General features: G+C 52.5%; 1 protein-coding gene across 3 annotated transcripts in view; it reads right to left on the bottom strand.

Moving 5' to 3' along the window:
* Positions 1-1,490: 1,490 nt before the first annotated feature.
* The window catches only part of GALNT14 (polypeptide N-acetylgalactosaminyltransferase 14), a 208,856-nt gene continuing 192,197 nt past the window's right edge, over positions 1,491-18,149 (bottom strand). The window contains exons 12-15 of one of the 3 annotated variants that reach the window (XM_042933316.1): positions 14,064-14,147; positions 13,443-13,587; positions 3,236-3,355; positions 1,491-2,043 (exon numbers count right to left, since the gene is read on the bottom strand). In XM_042933316.1, the coding sequence (XP_042789250.1) occupies positions 1,885-2,043; positions 3,236-3,355; positions 13,443-13,587; positions 14,064-14,147 (508 nt within the window). In that variant the 3' untranslated portion in view covers positions 1,491-1,884. The remainder of the gene's footprint in view (positions 2,044-3,235; positions 3,356-13,442; positions 13,588-14,063; positions 14,148-18,149) is intronic. The other 2 variants (XM_042933317.1, XM_042933318.1) reach the window with 2 other exon arrangements.

The raw sequence follows: 18,149 nt of genomic DNA, 5'->3' as shown, positions 1-18,149 counted from the left end.
GTCACTCTGAAGGAGGGGACCCTGTGAAGCTGAGCCTAGATTCTTGATCCACAGAAACTGTTCGATAACAAATGTGCGTTGCTTTAAGCTGCCAGGTTTTGGGGGTAATTTGTCATTTAGCAATAGATAAATAAGACCATTACTAAACAGCTTGTGGTGGACTGACCTTGGCAGAAAATGTATGGGACTATTTTGGGAACTTCTTTTTTTTTTTTTTAAGTTTATTTTTGAGAGACAGAGCACGAGCAGTGGAGGGGCAGAGAGAGAGGGAGACACAGAATCTGAAGCAGGCTCCAGGCTCTGAGCTGTCGGTGCAGAACCCGACGCGGGGCTCAAACCCACGAACTGTGAGATCATGACCTGAGCCAAAGCTGGACACTTAACCGACTGAGTCACCCAGGTGCCCCTATTTTGGAAACTTTTAAACAATATGCATTGGTTCTTTTCTTAAACCCTAGTTAATAAGCATGAACAAAGGTGCATCTTGGTGGCTCAATCAGTTGAGCATCTGACTCTTGATTTGGGCTCAGGTCATGATCTCATAGTTCATGGGTTCGGGGTCTGCACTGGGCTCTATGCTGACAGCATGGAGCCTCTTGGGCTTCTCTCTCTCTCTCTCTCTCTCTCTCTGTGCACCTCCCCTGCTTGTGCTCTCTCTCTCTGTGTCTCAAAATAAATAAATAAACATTAAAAAGATAAGCACGGACGAACATAGTACCCAATTCCTAGGGCACATTGGGGATTTATTAGAGTAAGAAAGTCCTATGCTAGTGGCCACAGACTATAAAGCCAGGAGGGCCCAGAGCAACATCTAGGGCAGTGGTCTCAACCAGGGAGGAGAATCTAAATCACCTGAGGAGCCTGGACCCCACCTGGACCTCCCAAAGCAGGATCTCCACAGCTGGAATCTGAGCCCCTAAATAGACATGATTTGTCCGGATGAGAGAACATATCCCTGGGTAAGAACCACGGATCTGCTCCTGTTCCCCTACTTGACATGTTGGGAAATGAAGCAGCAGAGCATTTGTGTGTATGTGATTTTTTAATTAAAAAAAATTTTTTTAAGCTTGCTTATTTTGAAAGTGAGTGAGCGAGCAGGGGAGGGGCAGAGAGAGAGAGAGAGAGAGAGAGAGAGAGAGAGAGAGAGACTGTCAAGCAGACTCCACACTACCAGCACCCAGACCGAACCAGGGCTCAAACTCACGAACCGTGAGATCATCACCTGAGCCGAAACCAAGAGTTGGATGCTTAACTGACTGAGCCACCCAGGTGCCCCTGTGTGTCTTTCAAGGTCACACAGGCTGTTGGTGGCAGCCCAGGATAAGAGCATGGGTCTCTCATGGACCTGTTCTCTTTGTCTGCTCTGCCCAAAGACCCTGCAGCCTCCGCCCCGCCGCGTGTTCCCTCTGAATGAAGAACTTAGCTTAGCCCAGAGCTTACATAAGTAGAAACAAATAGATGCACAGAGAAAACATCTAAGGTTCCTTTATTTGTTTTGAAAACAACCTCCATTCTTCATCTCTCAATTTAGTCCTGGTCCAGTGACAAAAAAGGCTTTTCTCTCTGGCTTCCTTTGTAAGAAAGGGAACAACATAAACACTTCCCATTAAATCTTGGTCGCCAGATTCCAGCGAGGTGAAGACTGGGCCAGGACTGGAACTCAGCAGCATGGAGAGCACGTGAAATCTGTTTCTGAGCCCCACGTGGCTTACAATCCTTTCCTCCATCCTCCCTGAGACACCTGCTCCTGTCCAGGGGCTCTTCTCTACCTCCCCATGCAGGGCATCTACTACAGTAGTTGGGAGCTGCTGGTGGCCTGATTTCTGGTCTGCTTCTCATCTGGGAAACGTCACCCACGGCCCCGCTGGCTCAGGCACGGGGTCCTCAAGAGCTCACCAGGTCCCAGTGCTGGCTCATAAGTGACGACTCACATGGGTTGACAACGATTTCCCTGCCATTCTCGGAGCCATCACCAAACATGTCCGTGTCTAGGCAGAGGTGGGATGCTATGTGCTCGATGCGGGAACCAGTCTTGGTCCACTGCTGAGAAGACGGAGAGGAGAGAGAGTGAACCGGGATTCTCTGGCTAAGGCCCCAGGTCCTATCGACAACACCAGCAGCTCCAGAACAATCAGCCGTGTTTACACCACACGGCTGGGGTCACCCAGAGACTTGACTTCACGGTCTCACGGAGGAATAAAATTGCAACTAATTGCTTTGCAGGTACTGTTGGTTTTTCTGGTTTTGTTTGTTTGTTTGTTTGTTTTTTCCCCTCCAGATAAAAAAGTAAAAGCAAAATCAATATGTTTGCTAGGAAAACTCATTAGAAAGCAGTAACTTTCTAAGCCACAGGCCAGAAAACATGAAGCACGTTAGTCAGAGGAGCACCCAGAGAGATGATGTGCCCTCAGTGTCTGCACGGCAGGAAGATGTGGGAGCGAGCTGGGGGATGGGGTGCAGGAGGGCAGAGAGGCTTCTGGGCAGCACCTGATGCCACGAACCTGTGCTCCTCCAAAGAGCTCCAGCACATGAAGGGCCCAGGCAGAGAGGAGAGCTCATGCCTCTGCTCCCCAGACCTCCTCTTACCCAACAAGTGGGGGGGATGGACACGTTTCGGGGAACCACCATTGAGCAGGCACCATGGACCACTTCAGTTCATCGCTCTAAACAGCTGCCCCATGGGGGGAGCATCATCAACTAACTTCACAGAGGAAGAAACCAAAGCTCAGAGAGGTCCAGTAACCTGCTGTGGGTCACACAGCCAATGAGTCATAAAAGGGCATTGGAATCTCTGTCTCTCTAATGCCAGTACCCAGTTGGCAGGAAACTGTGTGGGGTTAACAACTTGGGGTCAGCTGGGCACATGGCACATCCAGAGTGCTACGAATCTTGGTGGACATCCTGCCAGAGCACAAGGCTCCTGAAGGCAAAGTTCGAGTACTGCTCATCCCCGTGGCCCCGAAGGCTTTGCCCCAGTGCTCTCCGGCTCCGGGGTGCCAGGTGGGCATCAGAGCTAGGCAGGAGGGTACAAGATGCACATGCACACTGTGGTCTGCCGAAGTCCACAGGCATTCAGGGGCAAGCCGACCACCTCTCCTAACCAGGAGGGTCTCTTTCTGATCAACCCCTCCTCTTCTACAGTTTCTCTCTTGTCTTGCACACGAGCCTCCGACCTTACTCAGGCAGTCTGCAAGCTGCAGGTGGCCACGACCCTGTGTACCCACTGAGCACTTACCTGTCTCTCATCTCCATTCTTGCAGAGGACAAGAACCACCGGGGCTCCAGGGAAGATGGTGATGACGGACAGGCACAGCTCCTCCTGGAGGATCTGCTGGGTGTATGTGAAGGCCCATATCTGGAGGAGAAGAGGCCAGAAGGTTCACATCAGGATCCTCGGAAGCCTGGTGGGGCACTCCCAGGACTATGTGTGATAATTAGCGAAGCCTGGTGGTATAAAGCACTGGGGGACCCAGCAGGAACGATGGTCAACAAAGTCACCTTGAACAATGGGACTCAACACCCAGAGGCTCGCAGGTCACAGCCCCACTGAACTCTCCATCCCCACACCTGTGAAGGGGACTGGCCTGGGCACGCAGGCCACCTCTGAGGGGCGCGAAACAACTCTGGGCTTGAGGTGGCGAAGCCTGAACAGCACCGCAGCCCAGCTATGTGGTCAACAGTTTCTCTGTCAGATCCAGGTCTGTTCCCCACACTTGACACCGTGAGCAGACCTGGCAGGGAGGCCAAATCGGTGCCCTGAAAGCCTGAGTGTTCCAATAAGAGGCCCACGGCAGGACAAAGGGAACAGGGAGTGTGCCACGGGAGGGAGCAGAAGGGCAGAGGGAGTCAGGAGACAGAACATCGTCACAGCAGGGGTGTGAACTCCAGCACTCCAGGAGGAGATGGCTTAGCAGAGCTCCTACAGGGAGGGGAGCTGAAAAGGCGAAAGGACAAGGAGGGTGGGGAGAGGAAAGGGGCATTCTGGGAGAGTCCTTACAAGGAACATGCCTCACTTATTCCATGCAATGCCAGAGATCAGAGAGCACCTAAGTGCTGAAGAAGCCCAAGCCACTCCTGTTTCTTAGGTCAGGGGGACGCAAACGTGAAACTCCACAAGGTCCTACCCAGGCTGCCAAGTGGGGGACCAGCTGCCCTTTGCCCTCATCACGGAGCAAGGGTGACCGGTGAGTTGGATGCTTTGAGGGGAGCTGCTGAGAGAACCCATCAAGGACTGAACTCCTTCCCTGCTGCACCCCTGCAGTTGGCCCTCAGCCTCTGGACCAGGCCACTCAGCAGCCACTTCTCCTTGGCCCGAGAATGGAGAAAGGGTCCTTTAGCTGGCTGGCCTCCTGTTCTAGGTCCATATGCCCCATAAGCTGACCCGGTGCTCATCTGTTCCTTGTTCCGCACCTCCCCCAGCTGATGGCAGCCACTCCCCAGCCTTGGCACCTCTCCTGACTTCTGCTAGCTAGTGACATCCTCAGCGTCTTTCCTGTGTTCTCCTCTTCGCTCCCAAGCTTGGGTCCTTCTGCTGCCCCATCAGACACTTGGATGCAGACCACTGCCTCTCCTGATCTGGAACCTTCCCTGTCCCTGATACCTTGATGGGGCCACTAGTTCAGTGGGAGCCACCGTCCTCTATGGTTGGGTTCTATGTGTGGATTCCCTTTTCATTAAAAAAAAATTTTTTTTAATGTTTACTTATTTTTGTGTGAGAGAGAGACAGAGTGTGAGCAGTGGAGAGGCAGACACAGAATCCGAAGCAGGCACCAGGCTCTGAGCTGTCAGCACACAGCCAGGTGTGGGGCTTGAACCCACCAACTGTGAGATCGTGGCCTGAGCCCAAGTCGGATGCTTAACCGACCGAGCCACCCAGGCGTCCCTCCTGCGTCCCTTTTCAAATTGCTGGTGTTGGGAGAAGATCTAGACCAGGGGAGTGTATGGAAATACGGATGAAAATAGACTGGCTGTGAATTGAGACTTCTTGGAGCCTGGGCAAGGGTCCAGGGGATCCTTTATACTCTTCCATCTATTTCTAGACCTATATATATATTTAATTTTTTAAATAATAAATGTTACGGAATGTACTCCTTGGAACACATCAATAAATTCTCCACCAGCCTTGAACATCACCATACTACACACGCCATGTGCTTCCCTCCAGGGTAAACTGAAAGGGAAAGACGTCTGTATGCACAGAGGTGAAACAATAACCATGATGACATTGTTACCGATGACTAGCATTTGCTGAACACTTACTGTGTGCGAGACACTGTTCCGGGGGCTTTCCACAGATTAATTTAGTCTTCATAGGAATCCTACTAGATAAGTATTATTATTATTATCCTCATTTTACAGATGACGAAAGGCTCACAGAGGTTATCCAAAGTCACAAACTGGTCAGCGGTCCCGGACCATCTCCAGCTTGTTTATTGTTGCTGTTGCTGCCACAGTCATGGCTCCTTCCAGCGCCCTTCTATTCAAGTTTAATCACAGGCAGTGTCTGTCCCTGAGATCCCTCACAAATATAGAAAACTGTAGATCAGTTCCACTCTGACAGCACAGAGCTGGTCACTTCCACTGGAAACAAGGGTCACACCCCATGTTGGGGACTGGGGATCGGACCAGACAGTAGGCGCCTCCCTGACATTGATGGGAACTGGGGAAGTGCATGAATGGAGGCCCACGTTCCCCGGACTCCATGCCAGGGCAGGTGGGTGGGGTACACACAGTGCGACCTACCAGCCTGTGCCTGTTCCCCTTTTCTTCCCACCCCGGCTCTGTCCCCTGCTGTGAACTCCTGCACCTGCATATGCGTGCTCGGCTGGTCACCCCCTTGGACCTAGGTAGCGTGCTAGGGACACAGGGTACCCCCAGGAGATCCATGCAGGTCCTCAGTTCAGGCTTCAGCCATTTCGGTGGGGGATTCTGGGGCTCCAGACATCTGCAGTGTGATCTAGAAAGTGGAAGCAGATCATGGGTGTGTGTCCAGAGAATTCTGTACGAGGAGGGGAGGGTGGGGAGAGAAAAGCCTGAAGCCCAGGCCCAGGCCCAAGCCCAAGGGCAGGAATGCCAGGGAACTACTGCCCAGGCCCACCATACAACTGCCTCAGCTTTAGATTTCTGCCATTGTCGGGAAATGAGGCTAAACACACAGTCAGTGATGTGGAAAGAAGATAAGGTCCATCCCCCTGACCCATTACCCACCCACACAGCTTGCTGTAAACCATGAATTAGCATTTTAAAAATAAATCCTGTAATTATCTTGATTACCACAATACACTGACTTTGTCTTTGTGTGTGTGTGTGTATGTTAAGAGCATTAACTAATTAAACATAAAAACTTGACATATACCACAATTTCTGAAAGCTTATCTTGGCATTTCTTCTTTTTTAGTATCCCAGGGGCTTCTAAACCTGGAAGTGCTAGGGAAGGCTTGAGGGTGGGAGGGGGGTGGTGTTTTTTTTCACATCAGAGACACCCCATCCACTAATGCCTTTCAGGAAGGAAGGCATATGGTGACCCCCACAGGGGCCAGGGCTGGGCTCAGAAGAGATCACTCAAGACCCCCAAGGGGAGAACGCACATGCACAGACAGGGTATGGAAGCCTTTACACTGAGTGGACTTTCCATTAGCTGGTGTTTACTGGCACTGAAATAATTCAGCCTCATGATTTCTCGGAGGAGCCACATCTGCGAGGGAGGAGGGAGGGAAGCAGAACACGGGAGCAGGTGGGGCAGGAAGCGAGGAGAGGTTTTCCGATTCCCGTTCTGCAACCTGTCAGCCTTCCAGAATGGCCGGTGATGAATGGGTTTATTAAATGAACCTCGGAGTCAGAAATGGATTCAGGAAGGTAGCCGTGGTTGCTCAGGCTGGCCTGGCCTAGATCGGTGTGCGCTGAGCCGTCTCCTGACAGCTCCATTTGGGGGTCTGGCCCAGTCATAGACACTACCCCCTGTCCCTGCACCCCGGTGCACACAGACATGGCCACACCTACAGAAGGTAACTCAGAGGTGGTGTGGGCAGCCTCGCCTCCTTAAGGATAGGCCACTGAGGGACTGAGGAGAGGGGGGTCCACTCCTGGCCCTCCAGCCCCTTTGCTCCTGCCCTGGAAGAGGGGAACGGATGATGGGTCGAGGTTGGACCTTAAGGACTCTGCGCTTAGAGAGCCTCTGGAAGTCAGCCTCTGCATGAGGAGAAGCGAGCAGCCTGGCAGGTGGGAGCAGCAGACTTCTCTCTGGGTGATGCCCATCCGGCCGCAGCTGTCAGGGCTGGGACCACACGGGCCGCAACACCCAGCCCGGGTTTCATGTCTTGTGTTGGATGGAACAGCAGAGGAAAGGGGCTCTTAAGAGGACATGTCTGGGGGCGCCTGGGAGGCTCAGTCCAGTTAAGCATCTGACTCTTGATTTCGGCCCTGGTCATGACCTCACGGTTGTGAGATCGAGTCCCGCATCAGGTTCTGTGCTGAGCATACAGCCTGTTTAGGATTCTCTCTCTCCCTCCCTTTGCCCCTGTCTCCGACTCGTGCTCTCTTTCTCAAAATAAATAGACATTTAAAAAGAAGAAGAAGACATGTCTGGAGGAGCCAAGGTCCAAAAGAGGCAGGCATGAGATGGGTCGGGGTCCAGGCCCAGGGCTGAACTTGGAATGGCTCAGGGCCACCTCCAGGAGGCAAGAAGGAACCAGCCTGGGGCAGCAGCTCTCGACTAGAGTGATCTCACCCCTATCTGTCTGCCCAGGGGACATACAGCAGTGTCTGGAGGCATTTTTTGAGCACTAGGACTAATTGGAGGGTGTCACTGAAACCTAGCAGGTGGGGCCAGGGATGCTGGCAAAACCTACAGCGTACATGACGGTCCCCACAACAAAGAATTATCCGGTACTAATGCAAACAGTGAAGTTGAGACACCCCAGCCTTGTCTGAAGGGCTTGGTCCCTGGGGACAGCAGGCCCGGCATTACTCGTGTATGACCTGAGAGTACTGGTCAACCTCTCTAAGCCTCATTTACCCCATCTGTGAAATGGGGGGATAACAGGACACGGTTCACGGGGTCGTGTGATGACCAACCCAGATGATGCCCATGGAACACGCAGCCGGCGCCTGGCCCTGACGTGGTCTCCGTGAACAGTACTTTTGTGCCACGTGGGAGGAGCGATGGTTGGGTGAGGACAGAAACATTCACACGTGGAGAGAAGGCAGGGGCTGTGTCGTCATCAACGCAGAAGCCCGCGTCAGTTACTGATGGTGGTGAGCTCCCCGTTCAAAAACTCTTCAGCGTGGGGAACAGTAAACAACGGAGAAGAGACCCCACGTGCCAAGCAGCATTGCTGGTTCTGTTGTGGTTAGATGGGCAAATAGCTCATTTATATAAGGACTCTGGCTCTAGGTGCTTCACATTCATAGTCTATTGATGCTCACAGTGGCCCTGGGATGCAGGAACGGTTTTATGGAGGGGGACAGAGGTCAGTGGTTACTCTGGGCAATGCCAGGTGCAGACCGCAGGGTCGACTTTAAATGTGGGGCCTCTTTGGTGAGAGTGGATCTGAGCCAAGGGCATCCAGAACCACCAACTGGCCTTGAGTAGGCCACTCTGAAGGCTGCACATACACACCCTGAAGCCTTCTTCAGACAAGGTGTCTGGAATGAATGCATGGGCTCAAGTGACACTTCAGTTCAGCCAACCTCTCGATGCACCTAGGTCCCTGAAGGATCACCCAAATGCACTGACCGGCCGTGTTGGGGACACCTTCTTCAGCTGCACAGACACAGACCTCAGCCTCTCCCTGGTGACCTGGGAGGCTCAGAGTTACAGTCTCTGCCTTCGATTAGGACCTTCACCAGACTCACTATTAGAGTGTTTTCTTTATTCCCAGTCCATCCTGTCCCTTCGTCCTGAGTTGTAAGAACATAGTTTATGTTCTTAAACGTGACTAAACGTGTTCTTAAACGTGACTAAAAACCCACAGCCAGTGCATCTGTTGTTGGGTCATGCTGTTGGGCCCAAGAGTGACTGCTGGCTCCTTGCTTGTTACTCCTGCGAACGTGGGCGACATACTGAACTCTGCAGCTCTGTCCCCTCTACGGGGAATGAAGATAATGTGGGTCCCTGCCATGGAGGGTCACTGTAGGGAACAGATGGGTTTCCATGTGTATGTGTTCAGAACGGGGCTGACCACAGAGCAAGCGCTTCATCTGTGGACTACGGTAACGGAGGAAGCCAACAGGAAAAGAGATGGGCCCAGAGAGCTTCCTTTAGAAAAGTGCCTTGCTTCGCCTCCCAGGAGAGATGCCGGAAAGGCAGCCATGATGGGGCTGATCCCAAGGGTGTGTTCCCAAAGCATGGGGAGGAATGGTGGGATCAGACAGGGAAGACGACATACTGGCCACCGTGCCGTGGGCAGATTCACTTTGGGTACCAAGGGGAGTGCAGGTGCAGGGGCAAGAGTTTCACCTTCTCTCACCCACCTGGGTGTCCAGCTGTCTACCGTGTCCTTCATAAGCCAGTAGCCCAAATTGCCAGGAACACAGGGAGACGGACACACTGAAGAGTTTTTAGGTTTGCTTCCCTTTTGAAAAATTGGGATAGTAAACGAGATTGGTGCATCTGTCTTCCTTCTATTTTTCAGACAAATATTTTTCTAGAGAATCCAATAAAATTAAGGGGGAAACTCGTTAACCTGGAGGGTTCTTGGGCTTCGCACGTCTGCAGACTGATGATGTATTTCTTGTGTACTTCACCCAAGGCATCAGCTTGCTGACATCTTCAATATACTCTCAGATTAAACATTTTGTTCCCAAGGTTGACGAGCCGGTCAAGAAAGAGAGGTGAGGCAGGGTGGACAGATGGGCTGGGGGTGGGGCAGGGACATGAGCCAGTGTCAGAGGCAGAGGACAACCATGGTCTGGTTGTTTCCTTTCAACAACGGGGACACCCATGTGCCTGGGAACCCACCCCTGGAGAGCGTGTGGCCAGCTGGAAGCAGAACTCCAAGCTCTTGTTACCACCCTCTGCTGTTCTTTTACTCCAGGAGTCTGGACCCTGGAATCATCTACCCCATGGCCTGAGCTTGGTTTCAGGACCTGTAGAGATCTTACCCCAGGTCTCTCCTCCCAAGGGTAGACTGAAGCCGGACTACACACAGCCAGGCCCAAAGGGAACCATTTAGAGGGGAGTGACCAAATGTGGATTTGCCAGCAGGGAGTTCATAGCGGGGGACAGAGCCGGGGCGGGCAGAAAAGGGGAATAGGCACAGGCTGGTAGCCTGTGCTAAGTGTACCCCATCCCCCTGCCCTGGCATGGAGTCCGGGGAACATGGGCCTCCATTCATGCACTTCGCCAGTTCCCATCAATGTCGGGGAGGTGCCGACTGTCTGGTCCGCCCCCCCACCCCCACCCAGTCCCCGACATGGGGTGTGACCCTTGTTTCCAGTGGGAAGTGACCAGCTCTGTGCTGTCAGAGTGGAGCTGATCTACAATTTTCTATATTTGTGAGGGATCTCAGGGACAGACATCTCGCACAAATGAACTTGAATAAAAGGGTTCCAGAACCATCTATGACTCCGACAGCAGCAGCAATAGCAGAGCTATGGCATGGTGGCTAGATTTTCCAAATCCCGCCATCACTACTTCCTAGCCTATGACTTTGGATAATCTCTCCAGGCCCTGGTTTCATCTGCAAAATTAGGATAATAGTGATACCTCCTTAACAGGACTCTTGTATCCCTTCCTTGCTACGGCTTCTCACAGGCAGAGAAGGCGGCAGCTGCAGAAAGGGCTGAATTGAGTCATGAGAAAGGGCCTGCGGGGCACATGGGACCCCCCTCTGGACAGGCCAAGAGGCAGCAAAAGAAGAGAAATAAAATGTAGGAGGGGAGAAGAGGCGAAGCAGGGTCAGAGGAGACAAGCTCGGGATGTCATAGCACATTAGCAGAAAGGGCTGGTGGGCAGAAAGGGCTGGTGGGCAGAAAGGCAGGACTATCTCTCCTACGTAGGAAGGACGGAAACATACTGAAAGGAAGAGAAAGGTAACCCAAGTCAGTCCTGCAAGCGTGTAGCTCCACATGTGTGCACGCATACACACAAAACTGGGGATTATTCTAGCTGAATTAGTTATGCGGATTTCTATCAGTCCAAAGTGGGTTTACACCTTCACAACACTTGGACGTGCAGCCCAGTCCTGCTGTTGGCCGTGGGCCCCCTCTCAAAGGGGGCTGTGTCTGATGCAACCTGGCCCCACTATGCATCCAGCATGCAGCCTGATGCCTGGCACACTGTGGGCACTCAGTGTTGTCCGTGGAAGCAGACTGAATGTCTATCTTAGAGTCTTCTTCCATTTTCCTGAATTCACACTGCTGCTACACAAACTGTTCTCTCCAAAGTGGGGAGGAGTGATAGCTTGGCACTCTCTTCTAGAAAGAGTTCTTGGCTCACTCCAAGCCTGTTACTATGATCGCTCTTAGTTTCCCACAGATCACTGCTTTTCCTCCCCTTCTTGTGCCAATGGAAAAGGTCAGCTGGAATAGGTACTATTACCCTCCAGTGAAATCTTTCACTGGGGCTGGGCTAGTGGGGAACCCCTCCTCGAGACCGCAGAGATCCTGTGGCTCTCCTCCTCCCATGTCCTTATGGAGCCGAAGACATGAAAAGCCACTGCTTTGCTGAAGACAGATCAAGCCAACTCCTGTCCCTGGAAAAGGCGGATGGCAACATTCAGGCTGTTGGGAACCCCGCGGACGGGGCCTGCACACAGAGTCAGAAGAGAGGCAGGTGCCTCACCTATTTTCAACAGTTTACAAAACAGTCACTTAAGCAAATGGTGTCATTCCCAGCCAGGCTGCCATACCTAAGGCAAAACCAATACCCCTGCTTCCTTTCCCCTTTCCTGTCTAACTCAGGCAGCCCCTCCCATGTCCTGCTGGAGCAGAGAAACGGGTCTTGGAAAAGTCATTGCAAGCTGGAGGCCGGTGGTGAGATGCCTCAAACATAGGTATAGACTTTTGTGGCAGACGGTGTGGGGAGACACTGAAGACTGTATTGAGATGGGGAACAGAGGTGTGATGGTGACATGTCTGCTGGGGGATGAGGGGCAGAGACAGGAGACTGTAGCCGAAACCAAACACAATGGTTCCCAACCCAGGTGGTTTTATGCCCCAGGGGGGTCTGGTGTAGCTTGGAGAAAGTTCGATTGTCACGACTGGTGTGCGGGACATCTGGTGGGCAGAGGCTGCTGCTAGGCAGGCTGCAGAGCACAGGACAGCCCCCACTGGAAAGAACCATCCAGCCCCAAACGTCAACAGTGCTGAGGCTGAGGAAGGCTGAAGGAGTGAATGCAGGACGAAGAAGAAGAGCTAGCTATTCGAGGGGAGATGGGAAAGGATCTGCGGGAATGGGGACGCGGGGAAAAGAGGAGCCAGGACAGATGGACAGGACTGGAGCCTGGAAGAGGGTAGTCACACAGAGAAGGTGTGGGATGGGTGTGTGGCCGTGGTGCCCGGCAGCCGCTCGTAGCCAGCTGTTGACTGGAATCACGGGCACTGTGTCATCCAGCCACAGCCCAGGCCTTCACACATGCTTCCTGGGCTGCCCCTTCTCCCTGTCCTGACACGGCCTATTCCTACTCCTCTCTCAGGATGCAGCGCATTTTCAAGTCCTCTGGGAAGACGTCCCTGATCCTTATGCATATGGCAGATACCACCCTTGGTGACTGAGCTCCATCCAGGACAGGGTTTACAACAGAAGGGCTGCTTACTTGCCGCTTCCTGCATTAGATCCCTTGGGGGGGGTGTGGCCATAGAGACCAGCAACCTAGTCACTCCTCACCTTGTCTTCACAGCACGGAAGAGCGGTTTGCTGGGTGAATAAATGAGTGAAATGTCCAGAGGGATGAAAACTAGAATTTGTGAATCAATGAAACGGGATGTCAAAGCTGGAAGCTTGCATAGAATCTCTAAGAAACCATTTACAGAGCAAAGGACAGTGCCCTGAGAACCTGGGTGAATACTCACCATTAGCATATGAAAGCAGAGGACAGGAGCCGGCAAAGGAAAGAGGAAGAAAGAATCTGGATCCTGCAGCTCTGTGGGAGCCAGGAGGAAGCTACGTGGCTAAAGCTGGATGTGCTTTACTGTATCCACCTGACCCAGCCCACATTTACTGCCAGCAGGTAGGACACCAGTGACGTACGTACTCATTAAATCCTGCTAATTTAATGGCAATTTCCTATAGGCACGACGTTGCCCAGTAAGAGGTCTTTCAGAGAAACTCTACACATTTGGAAAACTAGTGGAGTGAATTCAGTCCCAGAATGAGGAGGAATCATACTTCTTCTCCTCTGTTGCTAAGCTCTCGGTATAACTGGACCCCTGGTGTCACAGAAAAGCAGGTGACGGAGGCTAAGTCCCTGTACATGTTCTCATATCCCCAGCCTGTTGCTCACCTGGGATTTTGCATCCTCGCCTTTGATCTTGACACAGGGGCTTAGCCTGAGGTTGTAGATCTCAGTGTTTCTCTGCCTTTGAGACTCTAGGCACTTCTGCCTCTGTCGGATAGTGCCCTTCTGGATGGAGGAATCGTTGGGGACCCTGGAGGAAAGTCACAGGAATGAGGACAACCAGCCGCTCTTTGGCTTAGTAACACTAGCAACTGGAGAGGTCAAGGCAGGGTTTTGAGGATGACAGGGGCGTTTCATCCTGGGTGGTATTACCATGACCTGTGCTGGGGTGGGGGCTGCCACTAGGAACAATCCAGCAAGGAGAGACCCAGGAGCCACAAGGGTAAGGAGCCTGACATAGGACAGCATCAGCGAGCCCACGCCCTCCGATCAAGTGGGGCTCAAATGCCAGCAGTTGCGAGAGACTGCTGCTAGCTAACCTCAATCCCTCACGCTACTGATTAACTTAATTCCTCTCCTGGTTTCAGGAAGGAAGGGGAGCTGACTGGTCTTCTCAGAGCTCCACGCACTTCAAAGTCCTGATCCAGTTGGCCACGGGATGTCCCTTCTCTGGACCAAGTCAGCTGAGGGCCTTGCCCTGCAGCCAGCAAGAGGTAGGGTGGATACCTGAGCTCTGGATAGACATTCTCCAGGTACCACTTGAAGCTCTGGCAGTGCAGATTCTTCCTCAGCTCCAATCTGCTCTCGACGCTGGGGGTGATGGGGGCAGGGGTAGACACAAAGACAAAACACAGCTGTGTCACAGACAGGTACCGAGGCCGAGGCACAAAACACAAGCTGTTGCCCACGCTGCACCCACCTCTCTCCGGAGGGTGCTGGAGAAATTACCCGAGACAGATTTCGAGAGCTCCAGACACAGCTATGGAAACACTTAGCAATATCTCACAATGGCGTGGTAATGACACGCACGGAGGGTTTGTGTTTTTACTTGGAAATGGGATCTGGGGGTGTTTTTTACTTTTCATTAAAAACAAGGCTACAAGGACATTCAGGGTGTTGTTGCTAATTTACTGCTAGGCCTCTGAGTCTACTTATCCACAAATCCCTCTTTGGATTCTGTAGTCAAAATATCATTCCTGACCACCTCTCCCTCAAAGAATCATCTTCTTTGGCTGGTTCTGGTGCCTGGTCATGACTTTATGCATCAGACATTTATTGAGCGCCTACTGTGTGCCAGGCGTTGTGCCCCATGTGGGAAATGATGGATGGCGAGCTTTTGAGCAATTGACAAAGGTAATGAAACAAGCAACCACGACCCTGTGGGGACGTGGGGCGGGCATGTGGGGACTGTGGGAGCCCCTCAGAGGTGTACCCTTGCTTGTTGGGTCCGCACTCGCCCAGGTGGTAATGGTGAAGCTGGTATCTGGAAGGAAAAGTGGACGCTACTGAGACAAACCAGAAAGTGGGTGAGGCAGGGACCCCAGGTAGAGGCAGGGGAATACCAAAGGGAGATTGGTCTGGTGGCAGGGGCAGCGTGCGCACGAATGTATGCACGTGGGGGTGGCGGATTGGAAGTAAATGGGATAAGAGATGATGAAACGAATGGTAAAGGGTCTGGGGGCCACTGGGGAGGAGTCTAGACTTTGAGGCAACGGGAGGCAACTGATGCGCTCTTAGCAGAGCATGACACGGCGACGTCTGCACTTTCAGGGCATCTTACTGGTGGCGAACTGGTCTGACGGGGCCAAACTGGAGACAGAGCGGGCAGGGGGAGGCGGCCGCAGAAGCCCAGGAGCTACTCACGCTCTCAGGTAGGAAAGTGGGGAGTGGAATGGAGAGAAGGGACAGGTCCAAGCCCCTCCATTTCTCCCCAGCTGCACTGCCATCACTCTCCTGGGTTCCATGGACACTTTGTTCTTCCTGGGTGACCATAGAGGACCGACCCTGACTGGGCCAGCCTCCCCTCCTTCTGGCCCTGACTAGACCAGGTGCTTTCACAGCCAGTACGCATACTTAGCACTAAGCACATCTCCTCACCAGACCCAAAGTAGGGTGAGCAGAGGAATGATGTCACTTTTTTTTTTTTTTAAAGCTGAATGTTGAGTGTTCAAGCAAAGACCCAGGCGCTCAGTGTGTGAAGGGCACAGGATCACGGGACTTGGTGATTGCAGGACATGGGAAGAGACGGGGAGGGAAGGGTCAAGGCTGACACCCAGATTTCTGACTTGGGCAGCAGGACACAAGGAGGAGTGTTCGTGCAGATGGGGGATGCGGGATGAGGAACAAGCTTAAGAGTGAAGTAGACGAGTTCTCTTCAGGATTTGAGTTAGAGGAGCCTGGGAGGCATCCAGGTGGAGATGTCCAGTTTGTACTTGGAGAAGGCGCAGTACGAAGACAGAGAGGACAGACCCTTGTGGAAGACCACATACAAGGTGGAAAAGAGGAAACTGAGGCTGCAGATGGGACCAAGAAGGGGGAGTGGGGGCAGAGCACGAGACTGCAGGTACAGAAACCGTGGCCGGAGATATGCTGGAGGGGCTGGGAGGGAGAAGACCGATGGGTTAACACAGAGGATGTATCGGGCCCAAGGGGGTCAGGGTGAGCCAGGTGGGGGCTCTCAGGAACAGGAGGTGGGGGTGGGGCTCACATCACACTCAGGAGAGGAGCAGGGAATAGCTGCCCACAGCACTCGCAGGCAGGAGCTCATGACGCGTGGCCCTGAAGGAGCAGACAGGGCTGTAAGGGCATGAGTGATGCTGGATTGAAGGGAAGTTTTTGTAGGTTTTTCCCCGCCTCCTTCTCTTCCTTTTTAAATGGTTTAAGTTTTAAGCTTTACGACACTGTCTCAGTTTAAATGCAGATGGGAACCATGCGGTAGGGAGGAAAGATCAGGGCTGAGGAAGAGTGGAGACCCCGCAGAGGACAAAGTCCCCCAGAACAGTGGTTCCCACGCTGTCTGCACATTAGAGTCATGGAGGTGGGGGTGGGGTGGCTGCCTCTTAAAAATTCTACAGCCCAGGCCATACCTCAGAGTAGGTCAACTCTCTGGGAGTGGCAGCAGTCATTTTTGAAGCTCCCCAGGTGACTGCAACATGCAAGCTAGGTTAGGAAGCATTGCCCTAGAACTTGGCTCTTTGAGGAGAGGTCCTCAGACCGGCAACATGGCACCACCCAGGCGGGAGCTTATTAGATATGCAACCCTACTGAATCAGCAACCACATTTTAACAAGATCTCCAGGAGACGTGTGTGCACATTAAAGTTTGAGAAGTCCTGAGCCAGGAGGCAGGAGAGAATGAATCCAGGTGGAGGGAGCTGGATAAATGTTGACTTATGAATGAATGCAGATGAAGGGTGGATCCCGAGTACAGGTGGAGGGCTGGCTAACACGGAAGGAGGCACACCTGTCTTTCGAGATGAACTAGAGGAGAATGGGGCAGATACAGCAAAGTTCACAGGTCATTTGTCTTGGGAAGTTGAGGCCATCTATTTCATCTATAAAACAGAAGGTGTCATCTGTTGTGAGTGACGGGTGAACTCAGGGGCTGGGGAGACAGAAGAGGTTTAAATGGAGATTGGGGAGAATGGTACCCAGGAAAGGTGGCAGGACTGATGGGTCTGCCAAGGGCCTCCCTGAGTCTGATGGCCACAGTGTGTTAGCAGCACCGGCTGATACTTTCCAGAACCTTCAGCAGCCTGTGCGCAGGGGAGGGAAAGGCAAAAAGTCGGGTTCATCCAGGGTTGAGAAAACTTTGCCTGGGGTGCTGATAGAGGCACAACAGGGTAAAAGATCTGAGGACAATATCTTTTAAACCTTCTCTTTAAGCAAGAGAGTAAACCCAAGCTGGGGAGGGCAGGAGGTAAGGAAGGGGGAGGTGCATGGCCACAGACAGTGGACCGGAAGTTTGAGGACTCAGGACAAATGCCCTGTGAGGTCCTGCGCAACTGCCCTGGAGGGACAGCATGGGTTTATAACCTCAGAGACACGAGCCATTCTGGCTGGGTCCGATGTAATCCTCCTGAGGGGTGCAGGCAGCAAAACCCACCCGCTCACCAGCTTTAGTCTGACTGAGGGACAGCAGTGTGACAAAAAAAAAACCACAAAAAACAAAACACCGGCTGCTCCTCAAAACAGTCAAATGACAAATATAAACAAACATAAACATCCCATTTTTCTTCTATCAGCTCTGGGCTGGAGAATTGCACCCTATAGTTTTGGGATCAGACAGGTGTGGTTTGAGCCTCATCTCCCAGGTGATTTGATTAGGGCAAGTCACTTAATCTGCAGAAGCCTCGGTGTCCTGTCCCGTAAAATAGAGGCAATTAAATCCATTACTCAGAGTTTGGGGAGCGCTAACAGGATAGCCTTTAGGGCATCTGGCACAGAATTCCTTTCCTGTCCTTGTCCACTCCCAGGAAGCTAGAGCAGGGTGCTAGGGGACACCTGTCTGATACTGCTCCTCTGAGAAGAAGGGCAGTTTGCGTGTGGGTGACTCAGAATTTGGAGGAGGAGCTCTGACCTCTAGGGACTAAGGCCGTTGTGTCCCTCATCCTACTTCTCTGTAAAAAGCTATAAATATCGCCCCATTGTGTGAAACACAGCTCACTCACTGGGGCGGTGGTCCAAGTTGTCAGTCATTCCATAAGAGCTACCAAGAGCCCTGCACACCCAGGACAGGGCAAGAGCAAGAAGGGACACAAAGGAGAGCAGCCACAGCCCGGGTCCTGGAGTGGCTCAAAGGCTGGGTGACCAG

This window comes from Panthera leo, chromosome A3 (assembly GCF_018350215.1).
Source record: "Panthera leo isolate Ple1 chromosome A3, P.leo_Ple1_pat1.1, whole genome shotgun sequence".
Lineage (NCBI taxonomy): Eukaryota > Metazoa > Chordata > Mammalia > Carnivora > Felidae > Panthera > Panthera leo.
Note: the sequence above shows the minus strand (reverse complement) of the source record. Positions and strands in the feature narration are given on the sequence as shown.